The 22,629-nt window shown below is 37.8% G+C and overlaps 1 protein-coding gene across 6 annotated transcripts in view; it reads left to right on the plus strand.

Moving 5' to 3' along the window:
• GNPTAB (N-acetylglucosamine-1-phosphate transferase subunits alpha and beta) overlaps window positions 1-22,629 on the plus strand; it is a 45,635-nt gene that overhangs the window by 9,813 nt on the left and 13,193 nt on the right. For 5 of the 6 annotated variants that reach the window (XM_074825945.1, XM_074825944.1, XM_074825949.1 and 2 more), the window contains 13 exons: window positions 1,507-1,626; window positions 3,570-3,611; window positions 4,363-4,568; window positions 5,267-5,331; window positions 5,572-5,706; window positions 12,514-12,675; window positions 14,431-14,610; window positions 15,695-15,865; window positions 17,544-17,667; window positions 18,351-18,554; window positions 19,634-20,736; window positions 21,745-21,944; window positions 22,215-22,434. In XM_074825945.1, coding sequence (XP_074682046.1) covers window positions 1,507-1,626; window positions 3,570-3,611; window positions 4,363-4,568; window positions 5,267-5,331; window positions 5,572-5,706; window positions 12,514-12,675; window positions 14,431-14,610; window positions 15,695-15,865; window positions 17,544-17,667; window positions 18,351-18,554; window positions 19,634-20,736; window positions 21,745-21,944; window positions 22,215-22,434 — 2,932 coding nt within the window. Of the gene's footprint in view, window positions 1-1,506; window positions 1,627-2,841; window positions 2,905-3,569; window positions 3,612-4,362; window positions 4,569-5,266; window positions 5,332-5,571; window positions 5,707-12,513; window positions 12,676-14,430; window positions 14,611-15,694; window positions 15,866-17,543; window positions 17,668-18,350; window positions 18,555-19,633; window positions 20,737-21,744; window positions 21,945-22,214; window positions 22,435-22,629 lie in introns of those variants that run through there. The other variant, XM_074825950.1, reaches the window with a different exon arrangement.

Raw genomic sequence — 22,629 nt, forward strand, 5'->3', positions numbered from 1 at the left:
AGCACTCTTATCCTAGCTGTAAGCATTCAAGGGATGGTCAATCCAATAATTTAACTGATCACAGCAAATGTAGAAAAGCTGGAAGAGCTCCTGCCATTGAATTTCTACTCCGATGGAGGACGTTTGAGTTCAAAATATGCCTTGAGTTGCACCTATTAATGAACTAGAAGGTAGTGTCACCTCCAGAGAAAGAGGTGAAATAAGTGATTAGAAGGGTAGTTGTATTCAGTAAATTGACCTTTTTTGCCAGTTGAGAAGCTAGCTTCCTGCAGAGTGAGTGTTACATGTCAGAGGTGAGAGAGACTTTCTGGGTGGTGCTGCTGGGGGAGGCAGCACTGCTTCGTAGACGTTCAAACTGTCTCAGAATGACCCACTATTATCCTTTTAAGTGTCATAGCTCAGGAACAGTGATGAATTGAGTACGAAATGTTCCTGTCTATTGTGCTGTGACCAGCTACTGGCTGCCCTTTTACCAAATTTTGTGCTTCAGTTATTGAATCTCAGCCAGTAGAAAATGAAGCTGGGTGGAAGTTGTCTGCATGGCATACTGTGCAAGGGAAGGTGGAGGAAATACTTGCCTATAAGGTCTGTCTCTTTGTGAATGCTGTTTGAAGGATGCAGTAGGTGGGGAGGGAACACACCTTTCCTTGGAAACCTCATTGTGTGACCCCGTGGATGTTAGCATTAGAGAAGTGCTCACAGTTTAGGGAGGTATTGAATAGCTTGACACCGGAATTTCTGAAAATAATAGTTGGGGCATCCTCCTGCGGACTGAGAGGTTCACCTATGGCAGCAGCTGAAACAAAGCTGTGGCCTCCGAGAGAAGATTATCATAAACAAATAGAAAAAAAGGCACCCAACCCCCTTTCTTTTCTTCTGCCTTAGGTATGCTAGGAAATCTGTAACTGTTGAGAAACAGCTCCAGGATATTAAATTGTGTCAAGAATGAATTTGCTGTGTCTAGAGCCTGAATTCATGTACCTGACTTAGGTTGCTGGTTTATGAAATGCCCTGTTACTAATGTCTAAGAGGCATTCCTAGGATAGAGACCTGGTCCTGCTGAGATCTTACTGTCTCCTTGCAGTTAAATAACAGCAAGTATGATTTAAGTCTTTATATACTTCATGTTGTCCTATCTAATGTAGTTGGTGAATTAAGGATGTGCCTGGATGCTGGTACTGATTTGTAAAATATTTTATGGGTTGGAAGGAGTTGGGTTATACATTAATGTCAGTGAAACTTAGAGCATAAACTTCAGATTTCCTTTAGTTACTGAACTGTTACATCTCCTTTATGTCCTTTTTGGTTTTATGTCTGTGCTGTTTTGTCAAGGGCTTGTGTATAATTAAGAGATGATATATATATCTGAAGAGAAGCTTTTTGCTTTGTCTTGTTTGCAGCCCAGACACCAAGTATTTCTGTTGTTAGACAGAAATTGCTATCATAGGATGCCACAAACACTTGTGATATCAAACAGCTCACGCAGCTTTCATTTGAATTATGTAGGCTTTGTTTACCCATGCCGATAGACGTGGTATATACCTGGGTGAACGGCACGGATATTGAACTGATCAAAGAATTGCAACAGGTCAGAGAACAGATGGAAGAAGAACAGAAAATAATGAGGTAATAGTCTTATGTTTTCCCCTTAACTGACAGCAGCAAACTAATGCAGTACTAGCTCTCTTTGTTTTTCTCCCATGTTACTCAGCATGAAAATTTAAAGTGCGTTTTCTCACTTCTTCATTTGATTATTCTCAAAACCTTGTTTCAGTTCTACATTTAGCTCTGAAGTCCTGTCTAATCAGAAAACTGTTTAAGATACAAAACATATTAATTTAAAGTAATTAAAGCTGTTCTGTCTTGACTCTGTAAAATGCCGTGCAGAAAACTGCTTTGTGTATATCATTCTGTATTGATATCTATAACTCAGTTTTTAAATAATAATAAAACTGTATCTCAAATGTATAACCTCTCTTCATCGCCTTTTTCCTACTTTCCACCCCTAGTATTTCTTTTATAATGGGCTTAAAATCTTAAGCATATGTTTCTTAAAGGCTCCTTTTTAAAGTTAGATTTGTAGTCTCCCAAACACTGAAACTGAGAGGAAAATAAATTATTTGTGTTATAAAGGTATGAGTCAGCCTTCTAAGGAGGGAAAGACATGTATTGCTGCATTTGGTGTTACAGATTGTGCTGTACTGTTCTGCAGAATTACTCATCTAAGGCTTCAAACACAGGCTGCTACAGATACCTTGGATTTTGTATTGTAACCATTGATCTAGTTCTTAATAAGCAACTCTGTGCTCACGTGATCTGCTTTGGCCAAAAAATATGCTAAAGGGAAGAACAAGTCTGTGTTCTAAGGGTTGTAGTAGTTTAATTCAGAATAATCTGAAATCCACAAGTGAGCGGATTGATCTGATTTTTGGCATGTTACAACTTGCAGTTTAGGTAACCATGGACAATGTCATCACAAGAGAAATTCTGGATCTTTGTTGTGCTACTTAAACAAGGAAAGTATTAGTAGAACTTAAAGTCTGTTAGTTTAAACATCTTAAACACAGACATGGTCTCTGCTCTGAAAAGCTTTCAAATTTATACTAATCTTTTCCTAGCAGTTCATATAGCAAATGGTAGGGGTTTTAGCTTTGTCATCACTCATGCTGTGATTCCCATTTTACAAAGGGAAAAACACATTATTTTCTTCCATAATGCTGATTTGGAAAGTTGATATCAAGCTTATGAGTAAGACTCGTGTCCATGCCCATGTTCATTATCTACAGGGCCACCTGCTTCTCTCCCTTGTAGATAACTTTTTTTCATGTACTTTGAAATCAGTTAGCACTGTTACAAAAAGAGCTGTTGCATGGGATCAAGATAACTGCAGGAAGACAAAGGCAAGTATGCTATAAATCTCTGCTAATGAGCGTATATTTTGTATTGCATAGCAAAACTTTCTTGTTGATATGCCTGAATTGAGCTAGTCATAGTCCAGGTGCTTTATTCTTCAGTGGGAGAGAGTAGTTTGATGGATGGTGGTTGTCTTTCTGTTGGTATGTGTAGAAGGGTGCCCTTCAGATATTATTATGATTATTATTTAGCATCAGCACTACTACCTTTACATTAATTCTCCTTAGCTTCTATGTTCACATGGTAAATGCATGACAGACCATATCAGAATACATATGTTAGGCAAAACAATCAAGTCAGCCTAGTTTCAGTTCACTTCATCCTGGTTTCTTACCAGTGTTTTTCATATCAATATCAGTTTCATTAAGTAATCTAATAATAACCCCTGAAAATCCTGTTAGCGAAAAGAGTCCTGCTGCCACAGCTGTCAGCACAACCAGTAATTTTTGAGCTCTACTGCACGAGGATGAGCAGTGAGGGGCATGTGTGTCAGCTTGTGCTCATCTTGGCAAGGCCAGTGGCAAGGCCTTGGCAGTTTTATAACTGGGTTATCTGTGCTTTCACAACGTGTCCCTTAATTAACAGTCTGAAATTAGACTTAATTCCTTACTGTCAACTCAGTGTTATTTAATGTAGTTGGTTTAATTTTGTAATAGGGAGATCCTCGGAAAGAATGCAACGGAACCAACAAAGAAAAGGTGAGGTTTTGTGGGTTTGGGCATAAATTGGAATAAATGATATCCTACTCATTGTTAGCTGAAAGCAGATCCTGGTTGGGGAGGTTGTTTGGTTTTCTATAGCCTGTGCATGCTTTCTTTCTATGTTACTTCAAGAAGAGTTGACAGCATGATAATACATATGTTGAATAAAAGTGATGTTATTGTGACAAATATGAATGAGCTTCTTATAATGTGACAATTTCAAAGTTCAGAAAGCATATCCTTGTCCCTGGTTAGGTATAGTTCTAATTCCAAGTGTGGATTTTTAATGCATATGTGCCTGGAGTTTTATAATTCAAAAGCATGAAAATTTTTTCAGCATTGCTTTCATCTGCTGTTTGTATACATGGCACTGCAAGTAATAGTCTGTGGAGGGGCCAAGACTGTTGTGCCTCTGCTGCCAGGAAGCAGCAAGGCCTGGTTTGTCCTGTTCTTCATTTGGCTTGGTCATTCAGCTATTTAGAGATCTTTATAAGGTCCCCTCTGTGAGTAAAATCTGTAATCTTGGAAACTTTGGAAAAAACAGTTATGGGAACGAACTAAACTGTAACAGTCAGATATTCGCCTTCTGCAGCAAAATAAACATGCTTTTAGTAATTTCCCCCTGCCCCAGCAGATGTTAGAAATAATTGATCAGATTTTACAAAATCATCTCTCATTGGATCTAAGATTGATTTTTGTCTTAAATTTTCTACTAGTGTTAAAATATACTTCTGGTATTTTGCCATAGTGAGAAGCAACTGGAGTGTTTGCTGACACACTGCATCAAAGTGCCAATGCTTGTCCTGGATCCTGCACTGCCTACCAATGTCACACTGAAGGACCTGCTGTCCATTCATCCTGCTTTACAAGCTGCTAACAATATGTTCTTTGTAGCAAAACCAAAAAATCCTTCTACCAATGTGACAGTAATTGTTTTTGAGAGCCCTAAGGATGGTAAGAACCTATTTGTCAGATTCCAGCCAGTTTTCTAGAGGAAGATTTTTAGTAAGCTGCTGTGAATGAGTTGTGGGGTTTTTTTTCTCCAATACTGACTCTGCCAGTAATTTTCTGTTTGACTTTAGCAAGTCATTCAGCACCTCTTGCCCTCAGTCTGCTTCTCTAAATGATGACATTAATGATACTGTTTGCCTACCTCCCAGACAACTGATTACAGATGATTAGAGTTTCATGCTTTAAAAGACTATTGCAAAACAGGTTTGATATCTGATTATCTGTGTTGCACTGATGATCTCAGAAGACTGAGGTTTAGACTGAGGAAGATTAGTTTTAGAAATCCTCTTTTAATTGCTGTAAAGTCTAGTTTGAATATTGTGCAATAAGTTCTGCCCTTGCTCAAAGGATTGCATACTTTAAAACAAAATTATCCATGTGTTCAGCATATATAAGTAGGATCTTAGAGCGGGTATGGGCTTCTTACTTCGTTTAATATGTAGTGCCTGACCACTACCACTCACTAGCCCAACCGCTGGTGTTGATTTTACCACCAAGAATTATTTACCAGTTATAAAGACAACTCTTCACACCATAAATATCCAAATCTTTTTAATTTGCAAAAGTATATCTTAGTTACTAGACTGTAGGAAAGAAGTGACTTTCAGCTTTTGATTTGCAATGCATTTTATGTATTCTAGTTGAAGCTGCCCATTCTGGAATGTTAAAAGACAACAGCAAACAGATAGTATGGAGGGGTTACCTGGTATGTACTTTTAAAATGTTAAACTTTTCTGTACATTTTTAGAAAGTGTTTATGTGCTATTCTCTTTACATAACTCACATGTAGTAAGAAGTGAAAGCTTTTTAAATAACCCGTATTTCAGTTTTGAAGTTTGGGTTAAGTGACAAAATACACACTATTAAATCTGTCACCTGATGAAGGATTGATAGATAAATGTGAATTACTCTAAGTTTAAAAAAGTCTTTATACTTTTGTTTTTAGACTACAGACAAAGAAGTTCCAGGTTTAGTATTAATGCAAGACTTGGCCTTCCTTAGTGGATTTCCAGCTACATTCAAAGAAACAAATCAGCTACGAACAAAACTACCGGAGAGCCTGGCCTCTAAAGTAAAACTGGTAAGGGTCTGGAGGAGAGACTAGCTTAGTTGTATTATTTTTTTGGAATGGTTCACATATGGGATCTCACCCACCCAGGAGACAGGATGTTTCTGATAGTCATCTGTTTTACTGTGTGAGTCTGATTTCTTGAGTTGTAAAGAGTAGTAAATAGTGACTCAAATAGTTGCCTTCAAGAGACCAATTGTCCATTCTGTGACTGCAAGTTATTAGGCATTAGTTTTGCTAGCCTGCAACTGATTAAAAAGTACCAACCTTATCAGTTGCTCTCAGCTGTTTGCGATAGGCTGTTGTCTTGCTGAAGTATACTCTGTCACTGGCTTGTTTAATGTGACATAATTGTGTTTATGTAGCTTCTTAGCTTTTTTCTTCCCTCTTTGCTTTTAGAAGAATAATCTTAATAGTAACAGCACTGGATTGTTTCACAGCTGAATGCTGTATTTCTCTCTGCCAAATACTCTGTATGGTCTTGAGCAAGTTGCACTTCAACTTACCCACCTGCAAGGCAACCTTAGACCACAACTTGTGTGACTGCCATCTGTTAACATTTTGTGCCTTCTATTCTCCCCTGCCATTTGGACACCTTTTCCAGTTACAGCCAAGTTTGACAGATACGTAACTTAAGTTTCAAAAGTTTGTGAAAGTAATTGCTTATGTATTGGAGAGAGATGTGATTGCTTGTGTGAAAGGGGCTGAGGCCAGGGAGTTTGTGGAGGAGGATGACTTAGCAGGGATAAAGTGATGTCAATCTATAGGTAATCTGTCTTCATTAGTCTGATGCCCATTTGTAGAATGTGCTAATTCACTTTACGGCTTGTTCTTGGTGCTCAAATGAGCATGACTTCCTCTCCATGTCTTTTTTTTGGCAGGCTGTGTTAACAAATCATGTATTCTGCTATTGCAGAACGATATTGTGTAACCCCTTTCATAGGCTGGTCACACTCCAACTTAATGCAAGCGGAATTTCTCCTTTCTTGTCTCAGCTTGTGTTAGCAGGCTTAGAGGCTCACTAGTGGTAGAAACCTTCTGAAATAAATACATTTATACCTCTCTTCCTACACACTGTTAAAGAACTTTTATAGAGCTCTTAAAATTATTTAAGCTTAAATAGCTATCTTTTCTTTTGCCTTTGTTTACATATCTAGTGTATTCATAGAGAGTGGCCATGGCTTTTCCCAGCCTTTGTTTTACCGCGTTAATCAGGCAGTGTTCATCCCACAGCTTTGGCTCTCTATTCCTCCTGTCCTTCTGACAGCCCTTCCCTGCCACTTCCATTGTGGATTTGTCTGCCTTCCACATGATTGACTGGAATTTTGTACAGCATTTTAAATGGGGCATCACCAGAACTTTTTACACAGTGAAAAATACATAGTACATCACTAACCCAAGGCTGGCAGACCGTCAGAGACTTGCTGTGTGCTAGACTATGCTTAATGCAAGCACTGCTGCCCCTGTTTCTACGTAACCTCCCATGCATCCTTCCACTGCTGTGTATTGGTGCTGTTCATAAAACCTGTCTCTTGGTATTGTGAATCTGTCGCTAGTTTGGGTGAGTGATATCAGATGTGCTTTGGTGTGGCCAAGGCATCCTTCCTTCTCTTTCTTAGTGGCACATTTGTTAAACAGCAGTGGATGTTCATATGGCCAGTCTGCCAGTCCCTGCTTTTTTTTATGCACTATGGGTATTTTTTTAATCACTTTAAAGAAATGTTGTCTGCTGTAGAGAAATGAGATCATTATCCAACAGGAGATGGCACTTCAGTTTTGCTGCCTGAGATGCTAGGTTCTTCATTTCAAGTTTGCTTAATGAACATTGTTAGTTAAATGCTTCCTGACTTTAAGCCATCTAAAGAATCTTCTTTAAGTGCAGGTTCATCCGTTTGGGTTTGGAGCCTTTTCTAGTTCCTTGCCACAGCTTAAGCTACAGATTGCTGGTAGTTTTAACACACTTGACTTAATGGAACTGAAGAGCTCAGAATACCTTTGATTTACCATCTCTTCTCATTTGTTAAACTTGCCCTTTAGCATTCAAGAAACTTAGTAACAAGATGTTCCTTAATTATTTTTTTCTGTTTCAATTTAAAATCAGTTTGTTTTCCTGACCTAGGGTTATTTTCTAGGAGCAGCTCTTCTGTAACGTTCTCATTAATTACCAAATTGGTATCTGAAATAATACTGCCTCTATCAGTCCAGAGATGATTTGGTGGAAAAGAAATCTGTCTGCTTCTACCTCTGGGAACCACATTGGAGCAGCATCCTAGGCAATGTTTGTTCTCTGGCTGAACATCAGATGTAAGCTCTCATGGTAACATAGCTCTGAAGAATGTTGCCCCTCAAACAGTATTTGTAATTTCATTCCCTGTCCTTTTGCAGATGTCGCTTTATGCTTTTTCCAAAATGATTTTGACTTAAATCAGTTCTTTTATCCATAGTACCCTACACCTTTTTTTTTTTTTGAGTTCTGGTGCCTGTGTCATTAACACTTGGTGTTCCTTTGTCAGAATAATGTATATAAATATAAGAAATGTTTTATTTGCAAGGATAAAAATTTTTACATATGTAGTGTGGATGAGGTTGTTTCTATAGAAGCCTTTACTGAGATCCTAGCTCAGAATCAGTTCTTCATTCAGTGGATGTTGTAGGTCAGCAGTTATGGTAAACGTAATGAAGTGTGGTTTTCTCCTTACCAAAGAGAGAGATGCTAGGTTAATGCTACAGTTATGTCGAAGAAATGATGGTTGTTTACAATTTCCACTGAAATTTGCAGCAATTCCCCTGCTGTTACCATTTCTGAAATGTTAAGGTCTGTGAAGTGGTGTGAGATGCCCAGTGGAGAGGAAGAAAGCTGCGCCTGAGTGTAGGCTAGACTTGTCTCTTGTAGCTGCCTCCTGATGCTTAATGGGTTTCTGCATGCTTGTAAGTGGCTGTTTCGTAGTGCAATGCTGGAAGTAAAGAAATGATAAAAAAAAAAATCAACAGTGCTGCTATTAGAAGGGAAGAAAGGTGAGAAAGGGAGGAGTGTAGCTGTTGGTGCATTTGTGTTGAATGTTGATAATGCTATTTTAATTGGACTGCTTTAGTTTGATTGAAATCACTTCTGAATCCAAAGAGTACCAAAAATTGCTTGGACATCTGGGCCAGGTGTTTCTTCATCTAAAAATCTCTGAGAAAAACAGCTGAGCTGAACTAGAGGGGGTTAAATTGTGACAATTTAACATATAATTAATCAATTTTCAAGGTGAATTATGTATGTTACGGTCTACTGAACTTCGTACTTATGGCCTGCACTGTAATGTAATGATATGGCAGTTTATTTCCAGATAAAAGGTATGCAGCGGTGTGTCTGCTGATAACATTTGTTGTTCTACATTGTGTGTGTTATGACAGATGTGGTTGAAAATGATATTTGGCTAATCTTTATTTTCCACAGTTTCTTAACAGTGCATTAGTAAGCCACTAGATGGAGGTGTTACTCTGGTTGTACAGCTGTCTACTGCTAAGCCATATTTCTTTAAAGGCTGTAAAGGTGTTATATTGTACCTACACGTGAAGAACAACTGAATTTTTTCACTTTTCCTTTCTCCCCTTACCTACATTTCTAAATAAAACTATTATTGTTCAGCCTAAAAGAGACGCTTGTCACCTAAAATCTAGGTAGTGATGTAGACTGATAAGGGAAGGATTGAAAGGGCAATTTGATTTTGTTTTTTTTGAGGCTATCATGCTAACACTTTTTCACTGAAATAGCATACAGGAGTGAAAATGTTTGGAGAAAGGTGAATTCCTGAGAGCTTGCAGACCTCCTTCCTTTGCAAAATATTGTTTCCTCTTTAAGCTGCATGCATGCACGTATACACATATGGACAAGTTATGTTGAAAACGTAAGGGCTGTAATGTGTCTTAATGACCTTGTCTTACTAATGGAAGAAATTCCCCATAGGAACCTGCAGGCACAGTGATGCTGGTTATTTGCTGCCCTCACTGTCTTGAGGGTGGGGGGTCTGCAGTTCTTGCTGCTGCTTTTGTCAGTGTTGATGGAACAGACAGGTGGCTTCAGGAGTTGGTGTTTTGTGTTCACAAAGATGTAATAAGTAAGCTTTGTAGGAAAAAAAAACAAACCCTTAAGGCATTGCATTGGTTTTTACTCTGATATGACCTTCCTACAAAGTTATATTATAAAGGGAACTTGTTAAATTTGTAAAGATAACAGTATTTCATATTTGTAAATCTTTTTGTAACTCTTTAACACAACACGGCCCCCCCCCCCGCCCCGCCCTTCCCTTGCTGTGTCAGCATATGAGTTTTCCCAGTATCCTTACGGGAGTGTAGGACTGGTTGAGTCCAAGTCCCACATCAGAAAAAAATCTGCTCTTGAGGCCTTTTACCTTGAGAACACAGAAATGAAAGTGTTTACTTCTGTGTGGGATGGCTTAGCATGTCCAGCCTGCTTCCTAGTCTAGTAAGTCTAAGCATTGCCAGACATGCTGGCTCCAAAGGAGAACCTGCATTTAAAGTTGCCTGGTGGGGAGAATGCAGTTTTCCTGTCTCATTTTCAAGTGCATGATATAAATGTGCACAGTGGTGGTCTGAGAGTGTGCCTGCATGGTGTCTTTTCAGCCTGCTTGTGTTAGAAGCAGAGGCTCGCCTGATCACACTGACTCTGTGCGTCTACCTGCTTTTCTGTTCTATTTTCACAATGCCTTTGGATCTGCTGACCTGTTTTGTCAGGATGAAGATGTTGTCTAGAAGATAATATTTCAAGGGAATGGGCAATTGCATGTGTCCCCACTGAGGGGAGGTTTATACCTGTGAGAACTTAGAAAATCTGTCAGGATGGAATTCCATTTTGAATATAGCAGCAACAAAATGCTCAGAGCAGAGCTTACAATTTATTAGAATCTAGTTAGTTATGTCACCAGATAACTTAATTGAAATTTAACTTTATTGATAGCTCTGCATGTGAAAAAACGTGCTTCTTAAAAAAAGGTATTGGTGGAAAGAACATTGATGTAATAAAACTAATCTATTCAGTGCAGAGGTTATCTTAACTCTGATGCTGAGTAGTGGAGCACATTTTTCCACTACTTCTTGTTTGTGCTTCAACTGTTACATATTTAAAAACCTAACAGCATGTATGCTGTGTTAGTGGGGGGAAAGGAAAGGGGTTTCTAATAAATCTAGTTAGGAATCTGTAGTACAGGTACCTGTTCTGAGTTTGGTGTAAACAAGTTAAAGAGAAACTAAATGTTCTTAAATGCTTTCAAAGCTCTAGAATGGTAATATTTTTGGTTTGTTATATGTATGTCTTAAATGACAGATTCTAAGGGACTATGTGACACTGTTGTATTCCTAAATAAAGCACATACCCACTGATGGCAGCTTTGCAATCTGTAGCATTTCAATATCGATATTTTTGGAGGTTGCTAGCTGCAGTCCGTAACTATACCTCAGCCATTTAGCTACTGAAGCCATCCTTTCCACCCATAGGTTCAGATGATTCCCTGGAAGGTCTGAGATTTATCAGATTTTTCTAATGGCAGGCCTCATAAGTCAGATTGAAAGATCTCAAATAGCATATGAGTCAAAGCATCAACAGCTTTGAAATGTCACAAGTGGGACAGCTGGTCTTGCTAAGCAAAGGGGTGCTAACTCTGGGACAAGTGGTGTTTTAAAATGAGCAGAAAGTGTCAGATTTAATGAAAAATAAAGAAAAAAAACCGCTTAAGGGTGTATGAAATAAACTGTGATGGTTTTGCTGTTGTCGAACATGACAGTATTCAAATTTTCTTAACTTATGAATTGCATTTACAGATCTTATGCAACAGAAAATTTGGTAGACATGCTTATTTGTCTTATGTTGCATGAAGGAAAAAAATTAAGCATAGCATTTAATAAATATTGTTAATGATTAACTGCATTTATTCTCAATCTGACTGTTGAATGCATGCACTTGGAGAATCAAAGTGCAGTTCAGCTTTTAGCTTGTGTCTGCTCATACTACTTCATACACTAAGCACAGCATAACCCAATAAAATGCTATATTTCTAGTGAAATGTTTTGGTGCCCTGTAATTTGTAAGCTATGCTAGCTGTTAGAAAGGTTATGTGTAGTACAAGCCCCTTCTTACCCTCTGCATTATGAAACCTGATATACAGACTAGTGGCAAGAGATAAAAACAGCAAACAGATCAAACAGTCCACAACTAAGAAATGACCTTAACAGCATATTGGCAACCATCATTAAGGACTTGGAGAACCATGTGGATTAGTTCTGGAGCCCTTTGTATCTCAGATTTCTGAGCTGTAGGTTGATCTGTAAACCATTCTGAAAATTTCACGCTTCTGACGGCAATGATGAATTGGTGATCTTAATTTTCCGAGAAGAGCATTGCTTGATCAAGATGGAAAAAAAAGTATGATTCTTTCAGTCATATAATTAAGTTGTAGTAAAATAAGAATTTTGTTATTGGAGGTGGGAGGGAATGGATGGGGACGTACTGTTCACTTATTCCAGAAATATTTATAACATGGGCAGCTTTACTGTTGCTGGTTCATTGTGTAAAGAGACATTTTCTTTGGAAAGTGAGAATTAAGCATCTAGAAATATTCTGTATCTTTAAATGTTTTTCATTTCCCATTTTACTACCCCTTTTTGTGTTCTTACAAAATTGTAGTTCTTTAAAAAGAGTGTTTACCAGTCGTTCTTATTAGTAACTCTGGTAAGAAAAATACAACAAAAAGATGAAATTGGCAAAGGAAGAGTGCTGCTGTGGGTGCATGCTAGAAATTTTTTTCTCTGCTTGTATAGTTGCAGCTCTATTCAGAAGCCAGCGTGGCTCTCTTGCAACTGAATAACCCTAAGGGTTTCCAAGAACTGAGCAAGCAAGCAAAGAAGAACATGACTATAGATGGAAAAGAACTGATGCTTAATCCTGCTTATTTACTGTGGGACCTCAGCTCTGTCAGTCAGGTAGGTAAATTCTGTTACGGCATGTAGAGGTTGCACTATTGAAAAACTGCAAGTAGAGGCTAACTAGTCAATGACAAGGAACATAGGATTTCTTCCAGAAGCTTGGAAGTGTTAAGAATCCAGTATTTATTATGTTGTAAGAAAACATCACAAGAACACTGTCAAATTCTGAAATCGAGGAAGAAGGATCAAACAGTGTGACATTTAATTTTCATTTTCATGTTCTCCACTAAGTGAAAAATTTTGCCCTCTGCACATGTTCTGATAAAGTTGTGTGCAGTCAAGTCCCAAAAGGCTTAACTGATACTGACTGGCAGATAAGCAGGCGTCTTGTGCGGGGGAGACAGAGGGTTCTATTAACAAACATGATTATCCCCTTCCCGATATGTTTCTTAGGCATTTTTTGCTTTGCAGTATCATATGTGCTGAGCAAATGTGAATTACTTCTCTTCCAAAAAATTTGAAGACCTGAAATGTCTAAAGGAAAGGAGGTTTACTTTGAATACTTTTGATACAAGCAAGGATGTTTGGTTTAGCAACAGGAAGTACAATAACAAGGTGTCTGTTTTGAGATAAGATCTTCCGAAATCTTGGGGTTTTTTTTTTCTCCTGCTGGAATTTAATTTTACAGTAAATGTCAAGTGGGGTGGGTAAAGTAAATGTGCCCATTGCAGTAAAGCTTTCAGTCTGTCTTTGTATCCTGTGAACCTGGCTTTTGGGGAATTTTTCCTTGTTAATACAAACCCTGAACTCAAACTTCATACTTCCCCATGTTGAAATTACACATTACTTTGTAAATGGGCACTTAGTCAGTGGATGATGGTGTTATGAAATGTTTTCAGTTGTTATGTTTTTGAGAATGTGTAAGCTGTGTTACTGTACATATTAGAAAAGATTATGACATTTACGGTGTGTAGAATCTGCAGTGAAAAGGGTAATTGTTAAATGTTCAAATTTTTCTTGAGTTTCCTGTTCCAGTTGGGCGTAAGTCTTTTAGAAATGTTCCTTTTAGGCAGCCTTGTTTTTAGAAGATGCCATTAAGTTCTCATAAATGGGAAGAAACATAAGTTGCAGTGTTATGTAACCTGATTTTGTTACTTACCTGATGAATTTCTAATTAAAATGTTGTCTTTTTAACAAAAACATTTGGAATCTATTTGATAGTGAGTATTAAGGTAAGTTTTGTTGATTTTCTCCTGCTTAAATTCTTTAAAATAAAAGAGTACAAGATAATTGAAGAGCTGGTACACCATGACACTTCCAGTGTATCTATATTAGGTGACATTTATATACGGTTTATGATGCAATGTACTTGGAAGGCCCCAGCCTCTTAAAACTGGATTTCTGAAAGGTGATGTTACTGATTTGAAATGCAACTTGACCTTTGGTCAAGATCAGGAAATAATTGAGACTAATAATCTAGGAAAACTAGAGGATGTGGTTTTTTTCTGGGGTTCTTTCTTCAAAAGCCAGGATCACTGAAGGCACTGTCATCCCGCCACGTGGTCAGCAGACATCCTAATGATACCAGGTGGTCAGCCACTGATGTCAGAAGATTGTATTGTTCACCTTGATAATTCAGAAGAATATGATCCCTTAGAAGAATGGTACTTGATCAATGTACTTTCTATTTTTGAATGTCTAAGTCCTTAAATGCTTCTGCACCCGTATGCTAAAGCACATTGTTGTTACCTAGCTGGATCAGAACTTGAATGTTCTATTTAAAATCTAAGAAAGGTTTATTTCTTTTTATAGTCTAAACAGGATGAAGATATTTCTGCCAGCCGTTTTGAAGATAATGAAGAGCTGAGATATTCATTACGATCAATAGAGAGGCACGCCCCTTGGGTACGGCATATTTTCATTGTCACTAATGGGCAGATTCCTTCCTGGCTTAACCTGGATAATCCTCGGATAACCATAGTGACACATCAGGTAAAGCCCAAACAAAGAAGTGTCAAACAAAAAACCCCCACCGAAAATCCCAAACAAACAAAAATATCAGCACGAAAGAACCACTAGTAAAGATTCTGTGTTTATTTTGAAATGCAGTTATCCCCTTTCAGCTAAAGGCTGCATTTATTTGGAGGGTAGAAGTGACCACCTCTTCCCTGTCTCATCCATGGTTTTATTAAACCCCATTATGTCTTTGTATTTTGGCTAAGCAGATAACTGAAAATATCAAGCCTTCATTTAGTCCCCTTTTCCAAATACTGAAGCTTCAGCTAACATATACCTATGTCTAATTTCCATATAAAGTATGTTTATAAAAGCCCTGTGGAGAAGAAGATGTAATCTGAATCCATAAACGCTCTCTCAGGACCAGTAATAACCTAATAAACTTGTGTTGAGACAGGGTGGATTACAATTACTGGAGCTAAGAAGATGGCTGCAAAAAAAGTAGCTATGCATTCTAAAAATCTTATTTAAAGAGAGAAAGGGAATCCTTCAAGCTTCCTGAATAAGTGAAACAAAAATACTCCAGTAGCCTCTTATTATGAATTTGGGAGTAATTTTGGTATCTGGACATGCCATAGGAGCCCTGAGCAACCTAAGTGGTAACAAGATACTGATTCAACTTCTGTTCTCTCTGCTTGTGAAGTTACTTGAAAGAGATGGAGGAATCCTGACTTTTTGAGTACCGGAACAGGTTCAGCTTGCTTGAAGTTTTGTGCAGCCTGTACTGCATGAGAAGTATAAATATGTGTACGCTGGGCCTGATCCGGTACCTAGTGAAAGAGGAGTTCGTGTCTTTGCATTGAACCAGGTGCAGTTTCTTAGTTAAGCAGCAGACTTGAAAATGGTTTTGTGTGGGAGAAATGAGATAGCAAAGTTTTTCTTTTTTGCTAAATATTTTCACTTTTCTTTGCCTTTCATATCTCTCCTTGTTCTTAATAAAAATTCCTTTTAGTAGATAAGTATCAAATATATCTGGTGTGCCTGACCTGGTTTGAGGGGTTTTTTTATTTATTTTTGCCTTCTGAAACTGTTTTGGGTTGTTGGGGCTCTTTTGTTTTAGGAAATATTTCAGAATGTGAGTCACTTGCCTACCTTCAGTTCACCAGCTATTGAAAGTCACATTCATCGTATCAGTGGCCTCTCCCAGAAGTTTATCTATCTCAATGATGATGTTATGTTTGGGAAGGATGTTTGGCCTGATGATTTTTACAGTCACTCTAAAGGTCAAAAGGTAAGCCATTATGAAAGGATTTTTTTACCAGAAGTAGATGTAAAACTTTTTTATGCTAATATATAATAAAAATCAAAGAAATACTACTTCGAAAGGCAGAACAAATACAAGATTTCCCTTCACTTCCTGCTCCCCCTTTTACCTCTAAAGGTTCACTATTCTTAAGTAGACAATTCTTAGCAAAGGTGCGAGGTGGGGAGGGCTCTGTTATTTTTGTATGTATTTTGCTGTGTTGATGTTTGAGTTGCAGAACTACTTTTTTTTCATATTCACCCGCAGGTTTCTGGCAGTATAATCGTTCCTCCGTCAAGCTTCATGCTTTAGTTTCAGTGTCGTTCTGTAATTCTCCTACTTTCTGTTGGAGCATTGGTAAGACTGATGTGGTGTTTGACAGCTGTCAGTCTTCCCTTCCTTTTAAATTCTTTTTGTTTTGTGGGAAATACTCAAAACAAACCAGAATCAATTCTTTCATGAGAACACTGAGGTCGTATGACATTAAAACTGGTCTAATATTTAAATTTACCATTAATTACCTCTGTTCCAGACACCCATCATATCTTTGCCCAGTCTATATATAATCATATATATAATTATTTACTAAAAGATATATTGTTGCATGTTCATGAACATCAAGTAATTCAGTCTTTCAGCAGACCTGTTATCAACAACTGGGGTTAAGCAAGGAAAGCAAGCTGAGGAAACATTAGCAATAGTCATGCATCAAGATTCTGGTTGCCAGCAGAGTTTTTATCCAAGAGTGACATGGAGGAAAAAAATTAAGATTTGTATTTATATTTAAAGCAATTAAGTACACAAGACACTAGAGACCACTGAGTTAAACAAGTTCATGCAGGCAGATGTGCACGCTTGTGCACACACACAGAAGGGTTGTGAAAAATTAGTTGAAGCTCCCCTAAAATTACTGTTTCAGTACTTGAGGATGTTAGGGGGCTTTTAGTTGTTTTAAGGACCTAGGCATATAATTGCAAAATCATATTGTTACTGTATCTGTATTGTTCTTCAGTTATTCTTCCCAGTTATGATGATAAAATTAGCTTAGGTACAATGTTGCTTGTGATGACCTATCAGCAAGTGTTTCAGTAGGAAATGTGCTGCTAAAGTCTTGAAGCACTAAGGCCTAGAGGAAAATGTTTGTGGTTTTTAATGCCTCCCCAGTTGAAAATACACACACCCACATGCTTTTTTTTATCTTGGCAATTCTCAGAATTATTTAAACCGTAGAGGATCAGATGCTTCAGAGATTATGTTCAACACGTGCTGCTTATCTCATGACTGGTTAGTAATGAAGAAACATTTTGAGTCAGGAGAACAAGTGAACTGCAGAGCTATTTCAGAGTTTGTTCCCCTTTCTTATCTGATAAAATATTAATTTTGATTGGAATATGGTTTGCAGAAGTAGATTTGGGAAGTCCTGCTTTCTATTTCTGGCCATTGCTGCCTTGCTGTATGGCCTTGGTAATTCTTCAGTTCTTTCTTCTGTTTGAAAGGGATAACATTTACTTCACAGGTGATAAGGTTTACATGCTCTTTGTAAAGCTTTGTGAATACTTAAGGCTCTATACTCAGGGAAGCATTATTTTAAGTCTCTGATTCCAAGAAACAAGCTCAGTTGACTTCTATTTGCCAGTCCTTGTCTCAGACTGTAATGTTGTTCCAGGTTTACTTGACTTGGCCTGTGCCAAACTGTGCTGAGGGATGTCCTGGCTCATGGATTAAAGATGGTTACTGTGATAAAGCCTGTAATAACTCAGCATGTGATTGGGATGGAGGTGATTGCATTGGTAAGACAGCAATGTTAAAGGTAGAAGAAGTGAACTGTGGTGGGTTTTTTTCTTATAAGAATAATTCTGCAATTTGTCATTCTGTACTACAAAATTTGCCTCCTTTGATAATAATTAAAAAGTTAGCTTACAGATGAAAAACTTATTTCTTGCCAACTACAAATTTCTATGGAAAATGACAGCAAATAGTAGGGCATAGGAAGATCTTTGGGTACCAAATTTGACTAGCTGAAATGAAGGTTTTTGAAATTCAAATAGTAACAGGACTGAAGCTGCACCATTAGTTTCTACATCAAATTTTCAGGACTGCAGGGCAGGAAAATGAAGTGGTGCTTCTGGATTGAGGAAGTGACACCGCTCTATGGGACTGTAAAGTCAAGACTGCAAGCACAAAAACTAGTAAATCAGTCTTCTGCCTGCCTTTCTGAAGTTAAGACAAAATATGTTGGAGTTCTTGTTGCAATTTTAAGTCGGTTCCTCAACTTCCACAGTGAGATTGTGCACACTATAGATTTTACAATAACTCACAGAGGTCTGGTTAACATTTGCCCCACTTTAATTTCACCAGTGATAAATCAGATTGTCAGCTCTTCAGTCTAGCTTTAACTGTGGCTTAAAATGTGGCTTTCCTCAGAAATCAGGATTTCAGATGACTGAGGTTTTTTTGTTTTGTCTCCCTGTAGGTAACAGTGGGGGTAGTCGCTATGTTGCTGGTGGAGGTGCAGTTGGAGGTATTGGAAATGGACCACCATGGCAGTTTGGTGCAGGAATAAGTGGTGTTTCATACTGTAACCAAGGCTGTGCTAATTCCTGGCTAGCAGACAAATTCTGTGATCAGGCCTGCAATGTCCTCTCCTGTGGATTTGATGCTGGTGACTGTGGCCAGGGTATGTAAAATACATCGCTGATAAACTTTCTGTAGGAATTCTCTTGAATTGCCTGATCTTTTTCGTTCATCATTACTCTCAGATTGGGCTAAGATGCCCAGTACAGTCATGGAAAAGAGCTGCTAGCAACAGAAGAAGAAAAGTCAGATGCTTCTTGTAGTCACTACTCAAAACCCAAATCAATGTTATATGCTGCTTTATTTAATAAAACTGTTCTTGACCAAACATGGGTGGGGTGCTTGATACTTTACAGAGCAGCAAGCATCAAACTCTGTGCTCCAAGAGGCCTTCGTTTTAAATGGAGAAATTATATTTCAGCTATGCAAACAGTCTTTACTCGAATAAGGGCAGCTGACTTGATGATGCTTGTAGTGGTTAAGAAATTTAAAGAACCTCTCTGATGCTGATAGCAAGACTGGCTCTGGGCTCTTTCCAAAGGCTACTTTCAGTCACCTGTGAAGTCGTCTGAGAGTTTATTTTGATGTGAAAGACTAGCAGGAGTGAATGAAGTGATTGAGAGTGCTGTCTGGTATAAGCAGGGGAACAGAAATGGAAGAATTTGGCCTGTTTGGAACAGTAGAGGCTCCCCTGCATCTCAGCTCAGGCAAATGTATTCTGCTGTAGGAGGGAGAAGTTCAATTCAGCCTATCTGATTTTGGAAGTTTCAAATAAAGGTGAAGCCTTGTCGTGACATCCAACCATTGTAACATCTACTAAAATGTGGCAAAAATGTAGTATGGGCATGTTACTTATGACTGATACATAATTTTGAGATGTGCAATGATAAGCCACTTAAGCTCTTCAAGTAGAGACTGAAAGAGTGATAAATTATGCTGGCTTTTAGAATTACTGCTGAATATAAAGTCTGGTGGCTTTATATATCTGAGTATGTTGTAGTCATTCATTATTTAAGATAGGTGACAAGAACTGGAAGCTACAGTAAGTGTTCTTTCACAAAGCTGTCTGCCTGCTAATATAGTGAATCTAGCTGGGCATATTACAATTAAAAAAAGATTAAAAGATAAGTGTCACACTGCAAATTGACAGCAGTTTGTTTTATTTCTTGGGTTTTGTTCCAGATCACTTTGAAGAGATGTACAAGGTGACACTTCAGCTTAATCAGACCTACTATATTATTCCCAAAGGTGAATGTCTGCCCTACTTCAGCTTCAGTGAAATAGCCAAGAAAGGAATTGAGGGTTCATATAGTGATAATCCAATTATCCGACATGCTTCAGTTGCTAACAAATGGAAGACTATCCACCTCATAATGCATAGTGGCATGAATGCAACTGTGATCTATTTCAACCTTACATTTCTAAATAAAAATGATGAAGAGTTTAAAATGCAGGTAGCTGTTGAAGCTGATACTAGAGAGGAACCAAAACTGAACACAACTTCCATGCAAAAATCCAGCTATGATTTTAAAACTATAACTTCAATACCAGAAGCTGAAATGATATTTGAGGATATTCCTGAAGAAAAACGCTTTCCAAGAGTCAGGAGACGCCGAAATGGCACAAAAGACACTTTGCATGAAGAGGTGATAATACCATCAGTAAACGTGTCTCTCCTTCCTGAAGATGTTCAGCTAGCACTGCAGAACCTGGACTTAAAACTACTAAACGGTGATATCACTCAGAAAGGATTTAACCTATCCAAGGCTGCTCTCCTGAGATCTTTCCAATTCTTAACCACAGTAAAGAGTATTATAGGCCTGGAAAAGAAGAGCGTGCATAATCATTCAGAAGATCAGAAGAACCATACCAGCTGGCAGAAGCCTTATGGTGTAAATGATAGCAAAATAAAAATAAAAGCAAATGAAGAAGTTCCCTCAAGGCTTATAGGAACAAAGGGGACTGTTGTGACAATGGACACAAATAAACCTATTCATAAAGTAAAGCCTAAATCCACACTTCCCCCCCAGACCATGGGAAGTAAAAATGAAACTCGAGAAAAAGTATTGAATGCACTCATATTAAGAGAAACCCAGAAATCAAAACATACTGGGAATTTAGATACTGGAGAAGATGCACAAGGAATGGAAGGAGGAAAAGGGCGTGTGCAGGTGGATACAAACGTAAGGGAGGGGCTAGTGGGAAGAAAATTACAATCTTATGCTGGAAGCTACCAAGGCTTTTTGCCATGGGAGAAAAAGAAGTATTTCCAGGACCTTCTTGATGTGAGTATCTTAATGTCATCGCTTCTTGGAATAGTTACATCTTTCTGCATTTGTGGAATACTGTTAACATGATCCATAAATTTGGAATGTGTCTTGCCTTTGAGGCAAATACTGAGATTTTTTTTTTGAAAGCTCCTTTTGACTTTTCACATAAAATTTATGATCTGGGGCTCTCGTAGCTAGGTGGTAAAAGCTGAATAGCCATTCTGTTCTCTTTCTACTGATGCCTTTTTTTGTCAGATTCAGTTTTTATTCATTATATATTGGCACAATGCTATTGTTCAGACATATATAGCACTACAACAGAAAGCTTAAATTTTGTTTTGATTGCATTTATGCAAATATGGATCCAGTTTTTTTAAAAAAATAGGTAAAAATATATATATAATGATATTTGGGTTCTAAAAGTTAAATTGAAAGTCTGTGAACAAAGCTGGATATCCAGACTGTGTCAAGAAAACGTGTAGGAAGCTTCCTCTGCTTCCAGCCAAAAACTGGCAGTTTTGAAAACCTCTAGAAGAGAACATAAGAGACTGCTTCAGTTGGTAGCAACTGCTTTGCACTACTCCAAATAGAAAAGGGACTATGTTTTTAAAAGACTACCTCTTTCTGTTGATCTGAGATTGGATTTTGTATGAGAATTTTTCTATTCATAGGATTTTAGTTCATCACATATGGATGAATAATCATCAAAGAAAAGGCAATATTACAAATAAATCTGATAGTAGACAGGGACTTCACTGTGTGTGTGAGGTGTCAGAACACAAATATTAAAGTTTTTTTATAGACTCCTTTTCCTTAAAGCATAAAAATTCTAAGGAAAAGGTTACCTTTTATCTTTGCTTTCTAAAGAGAGAACTAAGAAATATGAAGAAAAATACTCAAAACTTCTCTTCCCATTTTCAGATATTGGAAAGAGTTGGCTGAAAAGTAATTTTTCCTATGTTTTTCATGTTTTCAGTCTTTTTCAGTAATGTAACCTTGATTTATGCCTGTCCTGCTGTTTAGGAAGAAGAGTCATTACTCAAACAAATGTCATACTTTACTGATGGTAAACATTTTGGAAGGCAGCTGAAAGATACATTTGCTGATTCCCTTCGATATGTAAATAAGCTTTTAAACAGCAAATTTGGATTTACATCTCGGAAAGTCCCTGCTCATATGCCTCACATGATTGACCGCACTGTTATGCAAGAGCTACAGGATATGTGAGTATGTCTTTGGAATAAAGCAAAAGCTGTAGGTAATTCTACCTTTCTGTTGATGCTTTACTACAGCTATTTCCAGTGTGTTGATGGCTACTCATTAAAATTATATTTTGAAAAAGGAAATGGGGAATTTATTGCAACGTGATAGTTGTGCTAAAATAAAGAGACTTTTGAGGACCTATTAAAATTCTAGATGACAATTTGGTTTTAGGTAAGGAATATTTTACCTTAAGGAACTTCAGTACTAAATTAGCTTACATTCTTCTATAGGTTTCCTGAGGAGTTTGACAAGACATCATTTCACAAAGTGCGGCACTCGGAAGATATGCAGTTTGCTTTTTCATATTTCTACTATCTTATGAGTGCAGTCCAGCCACTGAACATTTCTCAGATCTTTGATGAGGTTGATACGGACCAGTCAGGCATTTTGTCTGACCGAGAGATTCGCACGTTGGCCACGAGAATCCACGAACTACCATTAAGTTTGCAGGTACTCTTTCCTTACCAATAACTTCTAGAGTAACTTTAGTTTTAAAGTCCAAAACTGTTAAAGTAAAATATTTATCCTTGCTTATAGCATCTGTAACATTTGGCAATTCTTACGTTTTACCTGGAGAATATAACATTGTGTTCTACTTTATCATTGTTCTATGGAGTCAACAATTAAATTGAGTTCAGGCAGCCT

The sequence above is a fragment of the Strix aluco genome, chromosome 5 (genome assembly GCF_031877795.1).
Source record: "Strix aluco isolate bStrAlu1 chromosome 5, bStrAlu1.hap1, whole genome shotgun sequence".
NCBI lineage: Eukaryota > Metazoa > Chordata > Aves > Strigiformes > Strigidae > Strix > Strix aluco.